This window comes from Passer montanus, unplaced genomic scaffold, assembly GCF_014805655.1.
Source record: "Passer montanus isolate IOZ18808 unplaced genomic scaffold, ASM1480565v1 scaffold25, whole genome shotgun sequence".
Lineage (NCBI taxonomy): Eukaryota > Metazoa > Chordata > Aves > Passeriformes > Passeridae > Passer > Passer montanus.
This window is the reverse complement of record NW_024367149.1, coordinates 6,583,731-6,603,005: the sequence shown is the minus strand read 5'-3', so window position 1 is coordinate 6,603,005 and position 19,275 is coordinate 6,583,731. Positions and strand designations below refer to the sequence as shown.

Genomic DNA, 19,275 nt, shown 5'->3' with positions numbered 1-19,275 from the left:
TTCCAGTCTTGCCTGGTGTGTGTTAGCAGTTCTGTCCTTTAATTTGTAAATTATTTCTGACTTTGTGGATAACTATTGTTTAGAAATTTCTACTACAACACCAATTTAATAGCTTCACTGTTTGCCTACACACCCTTCATTTTCAATATCTAAAGAGTAGCTTCTTTCATATCTGGAGGGTTGCTCCCAGGTATGGGTCTCTCCTCTTTATTTGTTACTAAATAATGGAAGTTTTTTGAACTTGTCTGCCTCACTCTACATTTTCTCTTCTTTCAAAGCTTGTGATTGTAGATCTTACCTGACTTTGGTGTTAATTACTGGATACTATTTGCATTATGTAAGCTACCACTACAGATGCAATTGATTGAAATGGAGACACAGCAGTATAATAGGATCAAATATTTGGAAGATGAAAGTAGACTAAAGCAGGCTTTAACACACCTTTACCTGGGAAAGTGGGTAGCTGTTTGAGCACCTTACCACTGGTCCTGTGGATTCTTCATCACTGATGGATTTTTGAGACTAGGTGTTTTACTGAAAGGTAAAATTACAGGAAGTTTAAACTGGGAGCTAGTTTGGGGATGCCTTGTGCCACGTTTAATACAAAATATGGGATCAGAAGTTTGCAGAGATCACCTCACTCCTACTTTAGGAACCTGTGGGATACAGTTTTTTTCAGATGTCTTCTACAAGGCTAGGTAAAGTAGCTGTGTCCAAGGCTGATCCCATGAACTCTAAGATCACGTTGGACAGGTGGATCACACTGTGCACTTCAAAGATTTAAAGAAGTGCAAATGTGTCCCTTTGTTTATTTAAATTAATTCTCACTGCATAAAACCTGGAGAAAAAAATAAGATTTTGATTTCTTAGCCTACCAGTTTGACAGAACATTGATGCCTCTAGCAGCTGTCACATCATGAACTTTTCTGTCTCAGTCATTAGTTGAACTTGTAAACCTGAGATTCAGAAATAACCATTCAGGTTTGTGATTTTGTTGACCCTTATGATTGCATTCCTATTCCCATTCAAGTTCATATTCTTTCGAGTTATCTGAGTTATTCACAGTATTAGGAACTGGCTGAGAAGCTTAAAAATGCCATTACCCACTGCTTCCAATTTAGTCATCTCAAGATCTACAGGTTTTTTTGCCTCAGTGACAACTTTTCTTCTAATTCTGTACAAATGTGTTAACTTCTCTGGAGCTTTAATGCCTGGTCTTCAGCATGCACATACTCTGAAAAATGCATCCCTTGGTGGCTTAAGTCCCTTAAGTCCTAAGGCCTTTGGAAGTCCATCCGATATTCAGTGCTTAAAACCTTTCTGGTATCCCATACCTTTGTAGGGACTAGTAAAAGTTCTTCCCTGTTGTATTTTTTAAAAATTAAAATTTCATGCTAAGTATATAACCTCTGAGTCATATTTTTGAAATTCCAACACAGAACAATCTAGTGCTCCATTATTAGGCTTCTTTTGTGTATTTTGAGACTGTTGAGCAGTTTTGTAAGGCTGTTTTAATAGTTCAAAATTCACTTCAAAATACTCAGTATTAGTCATAATACAATCCTAGAATTTACTCTGACTTTTCCAAGGCTTGAAATAAACACAACCAAAACTTGCTTATAAATATGTGCTAACATGGGTTAGTAAAATAAACAAACATGAAAACAAACCCACACAGCAGCAGCAACAACAACAAACTTCAAGCTCTGAGCCTTTTGCAATCATGCATTTTTCCAAGGAAAAAATGCCCCTGGCTTTCACAAATATTTTTCAAAATAATGTTTTAGCACTTCAGTTCCTCCTGCTACCTCTTTGCATTTATGATAGCACTATGCCTGTGCCCACCCTTAACATTTTGGATGAGCTAAGAGATACAAGTATAGTCTTTTGTATGTGATGGAGTTTAGTCTTTGCATGGTTAAGATTTGTTGATGCAACAAAAATTACATTCCCTTGGGAAGTAAGTCAGTGTAAACCTCCATTGTGTTTGCGCCTGTTCTGTTTACTGAAATTTGTCCCTAAATCTTTAAGCCTAAAACTGTACATATTTTGAAACATTCTGTTGTACGGAATCTCATATTTAACAGTTTCATGGGGTTGTTTCTTTGGAAGTAAAAGTGTTTCTCAAGAGCCTTTTTTTCTGTCCGCTCCCAGTGAAAAGAGGAGAGCAAAGCCATCCGCTTACCACAAAGCAGTGCCACCACAAAGGAAAGATTAAGGGTTTAGAGAGAGGTCAATGTGGGTTTTTCTCTAACTAAACACTTTCCTAAAGTTTCCTTGTGGAAAAAATAATGAAGTCATCTCAGAGTTTTTAAAGAATTTTTATTTCTTTTTCACCGTCTGCATTCGCTTGTCTTCTCAGCATGGATGTTTAATCTTTCTAGGCTTTGTGAATTGGTCCAAATGAATAAGTGGTGAGCTGTCTCTCTAGGAGCTAGAGGCTTATTCTAAGGCCCTAATCACTGAGTAAACACATCTTTGCCCTCCCTCTCTTACAACTGCTATATAATAGTTGAGATTCTAGCACAGTAACCTGGATATTGCAGGGATCGACGCTTTGAAATGCAGAGCGGCTGATCCTCAAAAACAGACAGTGCCTGATCTTCCCCTGCCTCTTTCTTCTTTTTAAATTAAATATCACCACAGAAATGCTGTTTTATTGCATGATATTGTGCATCAGTGCCCTGGATTTTCAAGTTTAGTTTCAGTCAACATTGTTGGCTGCACTTATATGGATCTCTGCATGTTGGGCTTATTAATGGCCCTTCCTGGCACATGTGTACGTGTTTCTGAAGAACATTTAAATTAAATTAGACAAACAGTAATGCAAATTACTAATCCCTTTCCCAAAGTTGAATGTTCAAATGTTCCTTTTATAAACAGTCATTAAATTTTATCGAAAGCCAGTATATGAGGCGAGAGCCCTACAGGGGCTTTCTGCAAAGACAGCTTATCTGGAAATTGCATCCCATGTCTTGCTATATCAATACACATCAATATCTAGGGTTCAGTGTTACTTCTGATGAAGAGATTTGAAATTACTTTAAATAAAATACTGAAAATAGCACCGTATCATCTCAGCAAATATGTTCAAGAACTATTTTAAATAAAGTAATTTATATGGGTATGGGGGAATGGAAAGCTGTAATTTTCTGAATTATATTTATAATTCATTGAATGCCAGTTGCAGAATCACAGTCCTTAGCTAGCTCATAGTCTCCCTCTATATTTGCAGCCTGCTTTCTATATTTACATGCACACAGACTGGTTTTCCAAGAGGTGCTCTGAGATTTTCATTGGGACACAGCTGCTGGCAGTGAAGCTCAAGTTTAACTTGATAGGGTTCCAGAAGAACAGCAAAGAATATTTTGTTTCAAGAGACCGTAGACACCATCTCAACATGTACTGCCTCTCTTTTTTGGCTACAGAGGTGCTGATAGCAATGCACTATCATTTTCTTCAGGTTGTTTATAATTATTTTTTGTGGTAGATGCTGTCCAGACAAGAGGCATGTTCCTTGTTCATAGAAATATTATTTTTGTTGGGCAACAAGCCAAAGAAGTTCACTAATTTCTTAGGTATGTTAATAAGGTTTTTGTTGTTCATTTGTTGTTCTTTTCATGTTCTAAGCACATAATATATTGTATTTTAATACTCAAAATATTTGGAAGCATTGAGAATATTTAAAAATTTGCAGGGCTACACCATTTGACTTGAAATCTTCTGATTATTTCTTGTGTTGAGATACTTGTCACCCTTGATAAACCCCATTGGGAGTACTAAAACACAAATCTGCAGCAGCAACTTTAAATTGTAAATTGCCTCAGGAACTTTTCACTCATCACTTGTCACATTTTTTCCAGAGAAAGCTTCTTGCTATCTACCTCCACCATGATGAAAGTGTACTAACCAACGTCTTCTGCTCACAAATGCTTTGTGCTGAATCCATTGTCTCCTACCTGAGTCAGAACTTCATAACCTGGGCATGGGACATGACAAAAGAAGCAAACAGAGCAAGGTAAGACTCTTTGGACTCTGAGTGGGGCAGCTTTTCTCAGGAAGGCCCTTATCTCTGGCTATCAGATCTTTTGGTGCTTAATGTCTGTTTGAGCTAAAATGTCATGCTCATTCTCAGCTGAGCTGTGCAGCTGTGCTGGCTGACATTCATTGACTATTGGGCTGACCTTGTGTTCATCAAAAAGTGACTTATTCCTGTGCAGGAAAAAGTAATTGAAGAAACTATTTCATTTTTTTTTCCAGTTTATTTTCAAACGTAATTCTATATTCAAACATGTGCCTTCACAGTTATGCATTGCAGTGCCGTGATATTACATGGCATTAATGGTGTGTATGTTGGTGTAACTGCACAAGAGCTGCCTGGGGTAATAACTGTTGTTGTTAATGAAAATCTTATTTAAAAAATAACATTCATGTGATAAATTAGTATTAAGAACAGGTTATGCAAAATGTTAAACACTTGCAATTCATATGTACTTTTTTGAACTACAGTTTCCTACAGAACATTCCTTTGGGAATGTTCAGATATTTTCGTTTTAGTATAATAAAAGCTATCTTATGTCTTTGAGAGACCATAATTTTGCTGATGAGTAAAGAAATTAAAACTGTAGATTTTACCTCCTTCTACAACTTCTGTAGATTACCAACGGATTTCCTTAGTGTAATACCAAGGCCTTTCTCTTCTTTAGTTATTTATCAGTTGATCATGATCTACTGAAAATAATGATATTATTATTACTATTATCATTATAACATTTAAAAGTCAGGCTTGTTTGGTTCTCTAAGTTGGACCTTATTTCATAACTTTTACTTACCCAGAAGATGACTGATCATGTCTTGCCAGGATAACATCCTATGTATATTACTATAATTAGAGTTTAATTTTGACTGAAAGATGCAGCAGTCATTTGGCTTGGAATGAAGTTGCCACTTCTTCACACAATTCCAGTGATTATTGAGCAAGGAAAATTATACATTCATGCTTCTTTATCTTGTGGATTATTAGACTAGAGAATTTATGCATTTCTAGTCTTCACTATGTAAATTATAGTTAATATTTTTTACTGAGCTGACGTTGGAGAATGGAGTAGTCTCTTTTTCTAATGTGCTTTTTAAATGACACTTTGTGTTGCTCAGGAATTCCTCACTTGACCTTCTGCATTTTATCACTGGAGGGATCAGCAGCACTGTTTCTAGTTTGAGTTATTCTAGAGAAGTGTAGAAGGTTATGGAAAAAAGCAGTTGCAAAAACAGATTAAAAGTTTCTGAAAAAGAAAAAAAGTAAGAGAGGAAAAAGAAACATGTAGGTTCTTTCATAGGACTAAATACATAGACTGGAAAGTTGCTTAAGTCTTTTGGTATTGCCATTCATGGGCAGTAAGGAGCCTCCTCCTTTTCTTTTATCCCACAAGTTGGTGTAGAAGGAAACACTATTTCTAAACCATCTGTAGTGGCTAAGTTCAGTTGACTACCTGCTGTTCTATTGTCTGCTCTTCTATTTAATTCACTAGTTTCTTTTATTTTACAATGACAAAAAATTGCGGTGTAGTTTCTTTTGAAAAACTGTGTTTGAGGGGTTTTTTATGACTAACGATCAACAGCCATGTAATTGCTTTGTTGTGTTTTACTAAAGAAATCTATTAAGTAGCACAACTTTGATACACTAGTAATAAGAGTTTGCAGGTTACACAGACACCTGTGGTGACCAAAGCGACAGAAGCTGCTTGTTAGAAAGAGCCTGTACAGCTGTGTCCTATTAACTCCTTATGACACTTCTTAAAACACAAAATAAAGGGCTTGTTTAAGGCTTTATAGCTGCTCTCAATGAACTTAGTCCCTGATTGTGCTGGACGATAGGGTTTTTAAGCCTTCATTTTTTTGCTTTCTGTTACCAACAAGAAAGAAACTGTCATATTAACAGTGAGGTCAAAAAATAGTAAGGGGTAAACAAGGCACGCTGGCTCAAATTAGAATAATTTCTCAGTTATGTTTAGTGTCACATCCTGCTCAGACTCTGATTTCTTCAGAGGGGGCACGATGCTTCTTTCTCCCTTTGGAAAGTGCCAATGCACTGTGGGCATTCCCATAAATAAATGCTGAGTCCCTCTGTTCAATCACTGCCCTTCATGTGCTTCAGTGACAGTGGTCTTGGAGCCCATTCTGTTCTCTAGCCCTATGAACACACTTAAATGTAGCTTTTTATTTGAATGCTGAGAAGACAACAGCAACAGGAGGAACTGGGTTTTGCCTGCTGGTGTAGCCCAAGAGTAGCTCATTTATACTCTTATAATTTCATTGTAAAAATGCTGGCAAAGCCAGGATGGGACAGCAGAGGAATCAGGCCCACTAGATTTACAGCAGTGAACAGAGACCCCTCAATGTCAGTAGTAAAAGACATGGTTTCAGTACTGTGGAATGGCATGAGTAAATTCAAGCAGCTATAAAGACTTTCCTTGTATAAGCCATAAAAACCTTCTTGATGCTTTGATCCACAAATTTCATTCTATTCCAAAATTAGTCCTAATAGCTGTTTCAAATTTTCTCATTAATGGAATGAGGGTCCATCCTGAACACTGTGGAACAAAACCAGCTCCAAATTAATGTCATTTTCCCCAACTTTCAATGTGTTTGTCGGCTGACATTGGTACAGGAATGTGCTTTAAAACCTGCATTACTGTACAATAGCACATTTCTTCTGGAATCTCTCAATCTTCAATATCCATTCCAATAGATTTAAGAGAGTCTGTAGGTAGGAGTAAAATGCTGTGAGAGCATTAGGTACCTGCCAGCAGCAGTGCAAAAGCATAAGCATTACAACTTTGGGAGTCAGATACTAAAAACTTCTTACTGCAGGCACACAGGACTGTTACTTTGTAAAATGAAGGAAAAGTCTAGTTAATACAGTTGAGGGGAAGTTTTGTTTTGGCTTCTGTGGGTTTTAATTGCCTCTGATGTCAGGTTTGCAGTGAAGGGAGCAATTGCTCCCTTACTTTGAGTAAGTTCAGTGATTATGAGTTTTTTCATTAATCATAATAGAATTGTAAGAAAGGGAAAATAAAACAAGCAGGCTTCATTTAGGAAAATAATGTGGTGTTTTTATAATATAGTTAAGGTATATACATGAAATCTTTATCTCCTATAGCTTAGACTTCAGTTTAGGGAGCAACTCCGAAATATTCTTGTGGTATGTTCCTGTCAAAGGAGGAAAAAGGCCACTAAGCTACACATATATCTCTAGCTCTTGTTATATTCCACTCAATTTGTGGTGACTCATGAGCTTAAAAATAATTGTTTCCTTTCAATTGCTTGCAATGAAGATTGCTACCATGGCCCTTCAGACAGAGAAATTTGGGGGCAGGTGTCAGGGTGGTGGCAGTGGGGTTTGGCTGCAGTGGGGCTGGCAGTTCTGGCCCTGCCACTCTGCCCAGGCACACACCTGCACTGGGCCATCACGGGCTGGGCAGTTCCTCAGGTTTCCAGAGGGATTCTGGGATGGACAAGCAGGAGAGCCAGGCATGAGCAGCTCTAGTACTGGCACGTTTTTTTGTCAATATCATTGTTTTAATACAGTTATGTGCATGAGTTGTGTATGTGCAAACACATGCCTAACTGGTTTTGTTAATTCATTAATGTGCATTAATACATTTGTATCCAGGAAAGATGTATAGTGATATATATATACACACATGCACACACACCTTATATTGCTACACACAGCATTAACAAACACAGATAATGCATAATATGAAGAGCTTTCCAGCACACATGGTGTTTGTTAAGTAAAGCCAAAACCACAAGACAGCAACTCAAAAACCTGTAGCAGCTTTTTAGCTTTTGATATCATTGCCCTTGGGCACCGTATTTCAATGTGTTGCCAATTTTGCTCTGATGACAGGTATTTGTTAGTTTTAATGTTCAAATGATAGTTTTTCACTTTGCTTAAGCTTAGGAAAGAGTTAATTCACTAAAGTGCTTCTCAGCAGCAGGTTGTCTTCACCTGCAATTTCCGTCATCAAGTGATTAGCCATATTCACAGTTGCTGACCCTTAATTCTAACCTACTGAATGATGCATGCCTGGATGAAGACCAGTTGACCATATTACTCCAGTCCCCAATCCCATTTGATCCTTCAGCAAATATATTGCAGGTGTGGGGTCTGTGAGAGCGGGAGGAGATGAGTTAATTTCTCACTGCCTCTTCAGGAGTGACCACAGAAACTGTTGGACATGTTCTTCAGTCACTAAATCCTTAACAGGTTTCACAGAGCAGTGTGAAAACCTTTTCTATTGTATTCTGCAATTTTTTATTTAATTTGCTTTAATAGCAATACAGTGCCAGTCAATAAAAACAGGTCAGAAGTCTAATTAATGTTTTAAAAATAAAGGTTCTCAAACACCAGGCGAGTTTGTCATTTTCTGTGTGGTTTGTTTTGAGGAGGAAGAGGAAAGAAGGTGAGGAGGGAACCCTTCTGTTCCATGATTACATCCCACCCGCTCATTTTCTCCTTTTCTCCTTTGCTTTTGATTTTAGTGGCGGTCTTAACAGAATGTCAAGATCAATTTGCAGCATGGTTTAACTCAAGGTTTGCATTCTGCCAGCAGCAATTGTCCCACTGAACAATGCTGTGTGTTCTTGTAACTTCAGAAGCTTTTAGAAGGCTCATGGCAAGGGCAGCATCTAATGACTTTATTAGTGTAGGGTTTCAAAATGGACTCGGTAATTGTTCGCATCTCTTTGTCATTTAGTCATAATTACTGCATGGTATTGTTCAGGGGTGCACTTGTGAATAGTTTCCTAATAGCACTGAAATGAAGGGAAAAAAGGAAAAGGATAAAAGGTGATTGTCTCTTTAGATGGAGAACAAAACAGCCTGTATATAGATGATGGTTAAACTGTTTATTATACACCCACCAGAAAAGGTAAACTATCCCTGCTTAAATATTTATGTGCTTCAAGGTAATTTCATGTTAGTAATCTAAAAATGTCCAAATTTGGAAAACTAAAAATCAGCAGAGAATGCATTTTGGTCTGGTCGTGATTAGGAAGATATGGATGTCTATAATAGCCAACTATAAATAGAAAGCAGCCTCTCTGATGTTATCAAGATTTTCAGCCCATCAGTTTATATGCCTTTAGCAATGTTTTAAGGTCATCTGAGAAAAATAGTTATTAAACCCAAGGAATTAATTAAACTGATAGATTTGTAAGCATATATTTTAAGTCCCCACTCTAAAACAAAATCTCAAAGAATGTTCTATCCCACTGTATTCAAACTACAAGCTAGTTCATTAAGCTTGTTGAACAGAAAAAGTTAAAAATAAAACTTTTTTGTGTCCTGTGCAAAAGAGGTGAAGGCAGAAGAGCAGGTGGTCAACACAGATTTGTTGGGCTGTTTTGAGAAAGGATTTGTATGTATTCACTTATTGCTTGTTTATTCTGCTGTATTTGTGCCATCTTTCCTCCAGTTTGGAGACCCTCATTGACCTTACTGAATTGTATTTTACTTCTCAGGATGATTCTTTGACTTGTGAAGATTAATCTGAATTCTCTGACTTCTGATGTGGTTGTAACTTCTCCCACTTTACCAAAATATTTAAAGTAACCAAACACACTGTCTGTTCTTATCTAGGCTATTTTTAAATCTGTATATTAAATCTACCTGTGTCAAGCCTTGGACATTCCTTAGGAAATCATACAGTACATAATAGGTGATGATGAAAGTGCAGCTTGTTTGTTCCATTCTTTGTGCAGTGCTCTAGCTAGGGATTGAGGTATATTTTATTTATACTTTCACCAGTGACCTTGCCTGGTGTCCAAGGATGGACTAAAGGGTTTCTAGAGGGCTGTGCTTGAGACTGAATGGGGTTGGGAAGTGTGTATCTAATCTGGTTGAGCTTTTCAGGGTGGGAACCAGATCTTCCATGTTTTAGGAAGAGATAACCCACTCATGTAGGCTTTACTTTTGCATAAAGTGGATAAAATCCTGCTTTTTAACATCTACATCTGGTGTTTAACATGTGGATCCTGAAGGTGATACCCAAATAATTTGATTTAGGCTGCTGTATGCATCTTTAAAACATGCCTTGTGTCTGCTCCTTGTGTTTGAGGTATGACCCTACCAATGTGGGTAAGGCAGCAACTCTGAATTATGGAGAGCAAGATTATTTTAATATGCCAATTCAGGACCTCAGCTTTTACTCTTTTAAAAATGTAAATACCTAATACAAAAATGTTATTTTTACATTAACATTTTAATGAGTCTTATGTTGACTTTGCACATTATATAATTATTATTAAAAATAATCAGAAACCTTGCATATTTAATATTCATAATTGTTTTCCTCATGCTCAACAAAGAAGTTACTTTTTTTCCAAACCCATTTTTGAAATGTTAAAGGCTGTTTAAGGTTGGCTTTGGGAATTATCTGGTCATAAATAAATCACACTTTTTTGGCCCAAAGTCATCCACTTTGTGTTCTGAATGTTCTGAAAGGGAATAGGTCTTTTAGAAGAGATTGTCAGATTTTCTGCTGCTGCTGCTGCTTTTGAGGAGGACTTTAGACTGAGAACATACAGCCAAAAAACATCTCCAGTGCAGCACTTCTGTTCTATTAAAAAGTCCTTTCCAAGAAGTATAGTGGGCACCATGTGCCAAAGGGCTTCATTGTAGGAGGAAACTTTTCCAAAGTTTTCCCTTCAGTGCATAAAAATAAAAAGTAACTTCAGGAATTTATATGAATGAGACTGTAACAAATAACCAGACCTTTGTTATTTCTATTGATACAGAAAGTAAAGCAAATCTAAAATACTCTGAATACTATGAAGATCTAAAATACTATGATTTTTTTAGTATTTATTTTAATGCATTTTTCCACACATTTGAGAGCTGAGTTCTCTCTTTATGGAAGGTAATTTGACCTTAAGTGCACTAGACATCTGCTAATACAATTGTTAAATAACATTAAGGTGCTGGGGAGAGGGTAAGAAAAGCAAAAGCCAATGAGAACTTGCAATTTTTTGGTTTTTTGAACATACAAAAACGTTCAAAATGTAGCACGAAGTGTCCCTCTGCACATTCCAGGAGCACACTACAGTGTGCAGGATGCAACCTGCTCTGACTTGCTTTCCTTCTGCAGGGCTGCTTGGCTACCATAACCCAGCTGGAGTTAACATTTTAGCTTTGGTTGCTCTTTCTGCCACTGCCTTGACTGCTTGAGATTTATTCATGATGCCTTGAGAAGGTAGATTAATTTGGGGGGATATGCAGAGCTATTCATCCTATCAGGTTGTACATCAGTTTGATTCCTGCAGGAAATTGGGGATCAGGAGGAGAAAGGCCTGGAGCAGTCAGTTTTTGGGTTCAGTGGTGGCTGCTGGGTGGTGTCCATATCTTCAAGGCCATCCTGATGGCACTTTCCGGTTGTACATCAGTTTGATTCCTGCAGGAAATTGGGGATCAGGAGGAGAAAGGCCTGGAGCAGTCAGTTTTTGGGTGGTGTCCATGTCTTCAAGGCCATGCTGATGGCACTTTTGTGCATGGAAAGAAAGGATACTGAATTCCTCTGCTCCTCTGGAGTCCTGCTGCATCAAGGCCGAGGGCAGCAAGCAGAAGTGCTGCTTTGTGCTGTGGTTTTGAAAGGACATGCAGAGAGCTTTCATTGCTCAGAATCCTCAATTCCTTGCCAAGTTCTTCCTTTAGCTCCTCTACAGTTCTTCATTTCTTTGTAGATTTTTTTTTCTGTACTACGCAAGAGTAGGAGTGGCTTTGATTGGAAAATACAACATGACAGGTCAAAGCCAAGCAGTGCCTCTGCCTTGTCCCTTTCAGGAACAAGGCACCAAACATGTTCCTAACTTACCAAATTGTTTAAACTGAAATGGTAAAGGAACATTTACATTTTTCCAAAGTATTTACCATCATAGCTTTTTTTCCAGATATCAAATAATATTGAGCTCAGGAACCAGGCAGCAAACATGTTCCTAACTTACCAAATTGTTTAAATTGAAATACTAAAGGAATATGTACATTTTTCCAAAGTATTTGCCATCGTAGCTTTTTTCCAGATATCAGATAATATTGAGGTCTGAGATCAACACTTTTGATGACCAGCTGACTTAGGCCAGAAGTGCCCAATTTTGTTATTAAAAATTAAAAGTTGCACATTTTCACAGAAACAAATTATTGCTAAACCCCAGCATCTACAGAGGGCTACATAGCATATTTGGAATTGGGAGATAGACCACAGGCTTGACACTTAACTTTTAATAAGTATTTCCTTTGGGTTTGAGACTCAATAATATCAAAATTTTTTAATGTAGATTCTTAAAGCTATTATTTTGTCATATTTGTGTTCTAGGATCTTATTTTAAATTAATATTAAATAAGTTACTATATTCATTAAAAATATTTTAATATTAATACAATTACCAAAAAGCTGTGCCAGGAGTGTATATTAATATAAGGCCTCACATATTAGCTGGTAGGAAATGATAACATTCTTCTTTTGAAAACTCATGGGCTACAAAGATGATAATTGCTCAACAGAGGTTGTCTCAAAGTATATGGGGGATAATTACTGCACAGGCACCAGCAACTCCCCCAGTTAACATCTTCATGGCACCAGAATAATTTTTCCTTAGTGCCACTTTTAACCGTGTCTAAGCATTAATACCTGTTCAATCTACATTTTAAAAACTTCAATAATTTCTAAATTTTTTTAGCTTGTTTCTGTATTTGTCAAGCCATGGTCAGTGTACATGTTTATTCTGTGGCTGTAACTGCTGGTGTCATTGCTACTGAGTCATGAAAGAAATGGTGCTGCTTGCCAGAACTGGTACTTTTCTTGATTAACTTTTTTCTTGTAACTTTTGAGATTTTTAAATGGATTTTTATTTCATAAAATGCTTTTTTGTCTTTCTCCTTCTCTCTCCTTGAATATTTTTGTAATTTCAAAATAAAAGGACTAGTAGGCTGCTGTTTGCCCTCCCTTTCTGGCAGCATTCCTCTATTTCCACTGTTGGTTGGAGATCACAGTAATCCAATGCTGTGGAAAACCCTTTTCCCTGGAGGGCCATCTGTCTCTTTGATGGACTCCACAGGCACTTTTTTTGGCAGCTCTGGAGATGCCACTGAGAGATCTGGCACACTTCTGTTCAGATGAAAGTAAGAAAATCCCTTGTAAGTGATGTACAGAATAAGATACTGGATATTGCACCAAGTTGTTTTGGTCCTGCTCTCTTCTAACGGTAAATATTAGCACAGAGGGGACTTTTTTCCCTGTTTTTCTGGTTATGAATCTGAAAGTAAAAAGGTCTACAAATAGAAAATCAGTAAAGGCAGAAAAGGGAAAAAAGTCATTCTTCATTCAGAATTCTCTGCATGCAAAACCTATACCTATAAAAACATATTTTGGCACTGAGGAATTGGTTGACTAAATATAAAATAGACTTAAAAACAATACTAGGAAACCAGCACCTTTGAGTAATACAAATAGGACTGTAGGAGTCTCTTTAGTTTTGTTCCTGCTAACATTGTTCTCTACAGCACTTCTTCACTTCCAGTTAAGAATTTTGGTTTTCCATGAAACTTGAGAGCTTTTCTTCTGTGCTGTGTTGAAGACTGTTAAACAGTTTTGATGCACAAGTCTAGGAATTGTCCATGGAAACAATAAAGACAGTTGTCCACTGTCTTTATTGCTTCCAGGGCTGAAACCTTGAACTCACAGAAGTAATTTTCATTTTGCTGTGGAGGATCACCACTGACTTCTGTGAGGCCAACATTTCACTTTCCTGTTCCCACCTTGAAAGGAAAACATCAAAAGCCATTATTTATCTGAAGAGTTGATATGTCCAGACTTTACAGATGCTGTTTTATCCTTCCCAGATGTTACATGTCTGTGTCGCTCTTTCTGATATAGCAGAGCTTGTTCAGCTTTTTGATGTCCTCTTTGTGTCTGATTGTTTTGAGTTGAAAAATACAGAGAATCAGGGAGTAACACTTATGGCTTTGAAATACTTGCTTGCCACCTCCACCCATTGCCTTCCATCCAAATTCTCTCTGAGAAGAGATTTTTTTTAGTACTTCAGGTGCCTCAAACAAGCCCAATGCTGTTCTTGTCAGACTTATCCATTTTTAGCCATTTTATTGGATACAATATATATATATTGATTTTTTAAATCACAATTTTGAATCTTTTCAGTATCTTTGAAAAGAAATTACTTGGAGCACTTGACATTTTAATGCAGTTTGTCTTTTCAAATAGATTTGGCTTCTAATGCATGTGACAATGGGACTTTGCTCTTCAGTTAGAGCATACATTTCAGAGTAGTTGTTACCTAAAATATTATCATAAGGCATAAGAAAACACACGATTTAAGTTGCCTTTCATGAACATAATTAAGAATTAATAAGCCTGTACCAGTGGCTAGTCCTCAGAATTTCCACTGTTTTGCCTTTTGTGACCCGTGTTATTAAAAGTCCATTATTTTTACAGACTTTATTAAATTGGATCTTATTAAAGCATTCTATATTTGCATTTGGTCTTTCATAATTCATTATTATTATGACATTTACTTTTTACCATCAGATCTGAAAACATATCATAAGCTACCCTTTTCTCTTGAAAGAAATGCTAATTTCAAACAGTCCTTTAATGGAAGAGAAAAGCTTTATCAGTTTTTTCATTTATTCAAGATCGTGTTAAGAATACTAATGTTAGACTTCTGTATGCTAATATCTAAGAGCTTTTTTTGGTCAAAAGCTTAGAATTATTGTTTTTTAGACCACACTGCTAAGTATGTCACTGGCAGGGCATTAGTACAAAAGAAAATACAATTCTGAAGTACCGTGTTTTAATTCTGTGACTGATAAAACCAATCTCTTGATCTTTCATTATTAAATTATGCTTTCGTATGAAATTTACTATTTTTTATACTTCACCATGTTTGTTAGATTGTTGCTCTACTTAGTTTCTCTTTAAAAGTTTTAAACAATTGATTCAGCATTATTGTTTTTGGGGGTAGTTTTGAATTATAGTCTTCACGTAGTGTAACAGGAAATGGAATTCTCCATGAAACAAATCACTGTCTCAAGCAATTGTTAATTGTTTTAATTTAGACAACCTGGACCCTATCATGTTTGTAAATATTATAATAATTTAGTCATAAACAGAGATAAAGAGCTCTAGTACTAAATGCAGAATGTGTTAAACAGTAGCTAACATGCAGTTAAACTGCTGAATTTAACATAATTACTGTTTTAAACCTAACTTCAGAAAATCCTCTACAATGTTAACTATTTATTTCTTCTCCCACAAGGTTTCTGACGATGTGCACTAGACATTTTGGGAGTGTTGTAGCCCAAACCATTCGAACTCAGAAGACAGACCAGTTTCCACTTTTCCTTATTATTATGGGAAAACGTTCATCTAATGAAGTGTTGAATGTAATACAAGGTACAGTTCTTTATATTACAGGTATTCCTTATGTGAGTATTGAAACTGTTGTAATAGGTCTTTGCTAACTGTTTCTCTTTTAAGATGTTCAGAATATTAATTTATTACACAAAACACACTTTAAGTTGCCAGGGTATAATTATCTACTACTCATAAATGTATTCATTAGCATGGTGTTAGAGATTGCAGTTGTCATGACTGGAGTAGAATTATAGTTTACATTTTTATATTATTTTTTTTAAATGGAAGCTTAATTTCCTAAATAAGGAGCTACACTTAGTTTTCCAAAATAATATCCAGATGCATTCCTGATTTCCAGAAGATCATGGCTGCACTTTTTGCACAGTGCCAGAATGCATTTGGTTCTTTGTGTGTAGTTCCTTAGTAGTACCTGGGTCCTGTTGCTAATATTTGGACATGAGTTGCTTTTTCAGACCTGCTTGCAGCATCAAGACCCCCACATCAGGTCAGGATTGAAATTCCTAATATTGTCTCACATAAATGAAGTTTTCTGGCTTACATGAGCAGCTCTTTCTGGTGTCACCATTCCTCTGATTTCACTGACAGCAAGGTGACTTAGATATGGAGTGTTACCCTCTGACTGCTGTTCTCAGTAACTCTTCAAATTAGAGCACATCAAAGAATGGCTGCCTCTCATTTCTTCTGAGTTTGCCTTCATGACACTGTGTCCTCATTTTTTTATTGCTTATGTCTGGCAATCTTTATTGTAATCTCGTTTTCCTGAGGAAATTCAGCCTCAGGAAATGCTGCCTTTTGCAGACAAGCATTAGTGTTTCTTTTTGCATCTGGGATTAATAATTTTCTTGAGGAATCTGCCGTGTTCCTTCCTGTGGACAAAATGGTTACTTTTTGCATGGGTTTTGTCTCCTCAGTGCAAGGTACAGCACAACACTAATTCCTGGTATGAAAGCCTGTAATTTATAAAACATATTTCAAAGGTTTCATAGGTTATTTCTTAATAGTCTTATAAATAGCTTGGTTTTCTGACTCTGCAGTACATTTCAGAACCTTTGCCATCCCACTGAAGTCAGTGGTGCTACTGATTTAAATTACTTAACTGCTTTAGCAACAATTCAAAGTCATAATACAATGCAGCTTTATATTAAAAAATAATCCAGATTATTTAATGGCATGAGTTAAGTTTTAATTATTTGTCAGGTTTTCTGCAATATTTTGCACTAAACTAAAACAATCACCTATTGTAGACTTACTTAAATTCATCCTTTAACAAAAATCACACCATTTCTGCTCGTTAGTTTCCCAGGAATGGGGACAGTGGTATCTTTTAACAATACTGCCTCGATGAATGGTAGCCTCTGAAGTCCTGCATGTTGTAGCATGTGGGATAACATTTTCTGCTAAGGTAGCAAATGTTAGAAATGGGAACAATGAGGGCCTTTCAGGGCAGGGTGAGAAGGCATGTTGACAGAAGAGATACAACTATATAGAAACCTAAGACCCCATTGGTGTTTATTGAAATGCAGACTGTCTTGGTTTGCTTTTGATTTTTACTTTTTTTCCTGGGGTTGGAAACTATAGGGACAGTCTTGTTTTCTTTATTGATACTTGTTCTGCTGGGGTCCAACAGCTGTTTAGGCTGGCAGATGTTAAGGCTTCATAGTTTTTGACCATTACTCATGGTTTAAGACCTCCTAACTACAATGACAAGTGGCTTTAATAGGTAGTCTTCAGTTTAGAAAGAGAAACCAAAGAATGCATCTTGGTAGGAAACTAAAGTAATCTTTCAGTATTAATGAAGACTGGAGGCATGCTGGAAGGAAAACATGGGGAGGTATCTTTTTCCTATATATGTGTTCTATTTCATGATACACACATGGATGACACCGTTTTCCACTTCAGTAGCTTTGCAAGTTTTTTGAGAAGTAAATAGACTGAAGAAAATATAGTATTTGAAATTTTATTACTAGTTTATCCAAGTAAAATGTGGATATATTTTGCCACATCCATTCAATCATTGAATTGTGGGTTTTTCCATTGTTTTAAACCAATCCACTTGGATGCTGCTGCCAGCATCCTACCTTGTGTTGCCTGATAAGTAGTAGCTTTGGTCTCCCTGGGAATTCTAAAACTGTAAAATCAATTGCACATAAGGGAATCCCAGATCTACTGCTTTCCTTTAACATCAGTGACTAAAAGACAAAATAGAGTTAATTTATGCAAGCATAAAAGCAATTGTTCAGATTTGCACCATCTGAAATTGTAACCTGTGATCAACCTTTGTAAAAATAATTTTGAGTTTTCACTAAAAAGGTGAACTGAAAGCATTCTACTGAGATATTTGCATTTTCTACTCTTGTCTTTTTTTTTATTTCTTATGGATTAATTCTAAAATGACTTCTTTTTTGTTTAATAACTTTGATGAAATGAAGTTCAGCTATCTTCCTTTGTTGCTAGGTAACACAACAGTGGATGAGCTAATGATGAGGCTGATGGCTGCAATGGAGATCTTCAGTGCCCAGCAGCAGGAAGACATAAAGGATGAGGTGAGCACTGGAAGTTGCTGCAGATACCTCCTGGCTTCCACTAATCACTGGGGATGTAAATTAACCAGATGTTTCTTTAGCCAGTGGAGTTGGGTATGATGTGTTTTAGTGCCTCTTCCACTGTCAGAAATTAAAAAGGTCAAGTCTCCTTTGTGTATTTGGGTCTCTCAGAACAGCTCCTCCTTTTTGGTCTTGTCATTTTCAGCTTCTTTCCTTTTTCTGGACATAGTCACCAGTGACTGGTTACATCATAGTGATATTATAGAGCTTAATATGCTCATTCAAGGAAAATTATCAGATTTTTTGCCACTGACCAGCTCCAAGTCATAGGTAGAAAACAAAAATAGATTAATATATCTTAAATGTGTCGGTTTAAAAGGGGGCTGAAACCAACTTTAATCAGTACACCAGTACTGAACCACCACTCAGAATGATGCAGAATGCATAAATGATGACAAGACTTCTCAAAACCAGTGTTTCAATTACACAGAAGCAGACGAAGTGAGTTACACAGCTGAAAGATCTTTATCTGTTACTCTGTAAATTAAGAGTGACATTTTAAAGTAATGAAGTTCATAGGAATTTGTAATAATAGGTGTGTTGCCATTCAAGATTATCCTTATCCTGTTGTGTAGACATTGATTGACAATAATTCATGAAACACATTCTTCACATTTAAATCTTGTATCTCATTAGTACAAGATTTATTGACTGCAATATGAAGGCACAATTATCTGCACAATATCTGTCATTCACTTTTTCTTCTTTATTTATGCTACCTGTAATTCACTGGTAAAGAAATTGACTTTAATTTTGTTAATACTGAACACAAATTTAAATGTGAAGATTACAACAAAAATCCAAGGCACAATATAAAATGCAATTTTTTATTGCATTTTAACAGGAGTGTCTTGAGTATGGGAGGTTTTTTAATGCTTTAGTAAGAGTGAAATTTACATCACAGATGAGCTCCAAGAGAGGTTCATAATTAAAAACTATAAAAGCTGATAAAAAGGAAAAAACTGAGGGAAACAGAAGCATATAAAGTCAGAGAAATAAGAGCAAACAAGGGATAGGAGAAGAAACTAGAAGTGATAGGATTGGAACAGAAGTGAGGAACAGAACACCAGACCAGAACCAGGAACTGGCTCCTGTCCTGGGCTGCTCTTTGTCCTTCCCTGGGTGTCCAAGAGCAGTGACAGTGACAATCCAGTCCCCACATGGGACTGTTGTCTCCTGGCTTCTTTCCCCAAGTGCTCTCCCTATCTAGGGAAATGGAA

At 36.6% G+C, this 19,275-nt stretch overlaps 1 protein-coding gene across 1 annotated transcript in view; it reads left to right on the top strand.

Moving 5' to 3' along the window:
* FAF1 (Fas associated factor 1) overlaps positions 1 to 19,275 on the top strand; it is a 150,089-nt gene that overhangs the window by 105,454 nt on the left and 25,360 nt on the right. Inside the window, exons 13-15 of the mRNA XM_039711387.1 lie at positions 3,864 to 4,018; positions 15,334 to 15,470; positions 17,907 to 17,995. Coding sequence (XP_039567321.1) covers positions 3,864 to 4,018; positions 15,334 to 15,470; positions 17,907 to 17,995 — 381 coding nt within the window. The remainder of the gene's footprint in view (positions 1 to 3,863; positions 4,019 to 15,333; positions 15,471 to 17,906; positions 17,996 to 19,275) is intronic.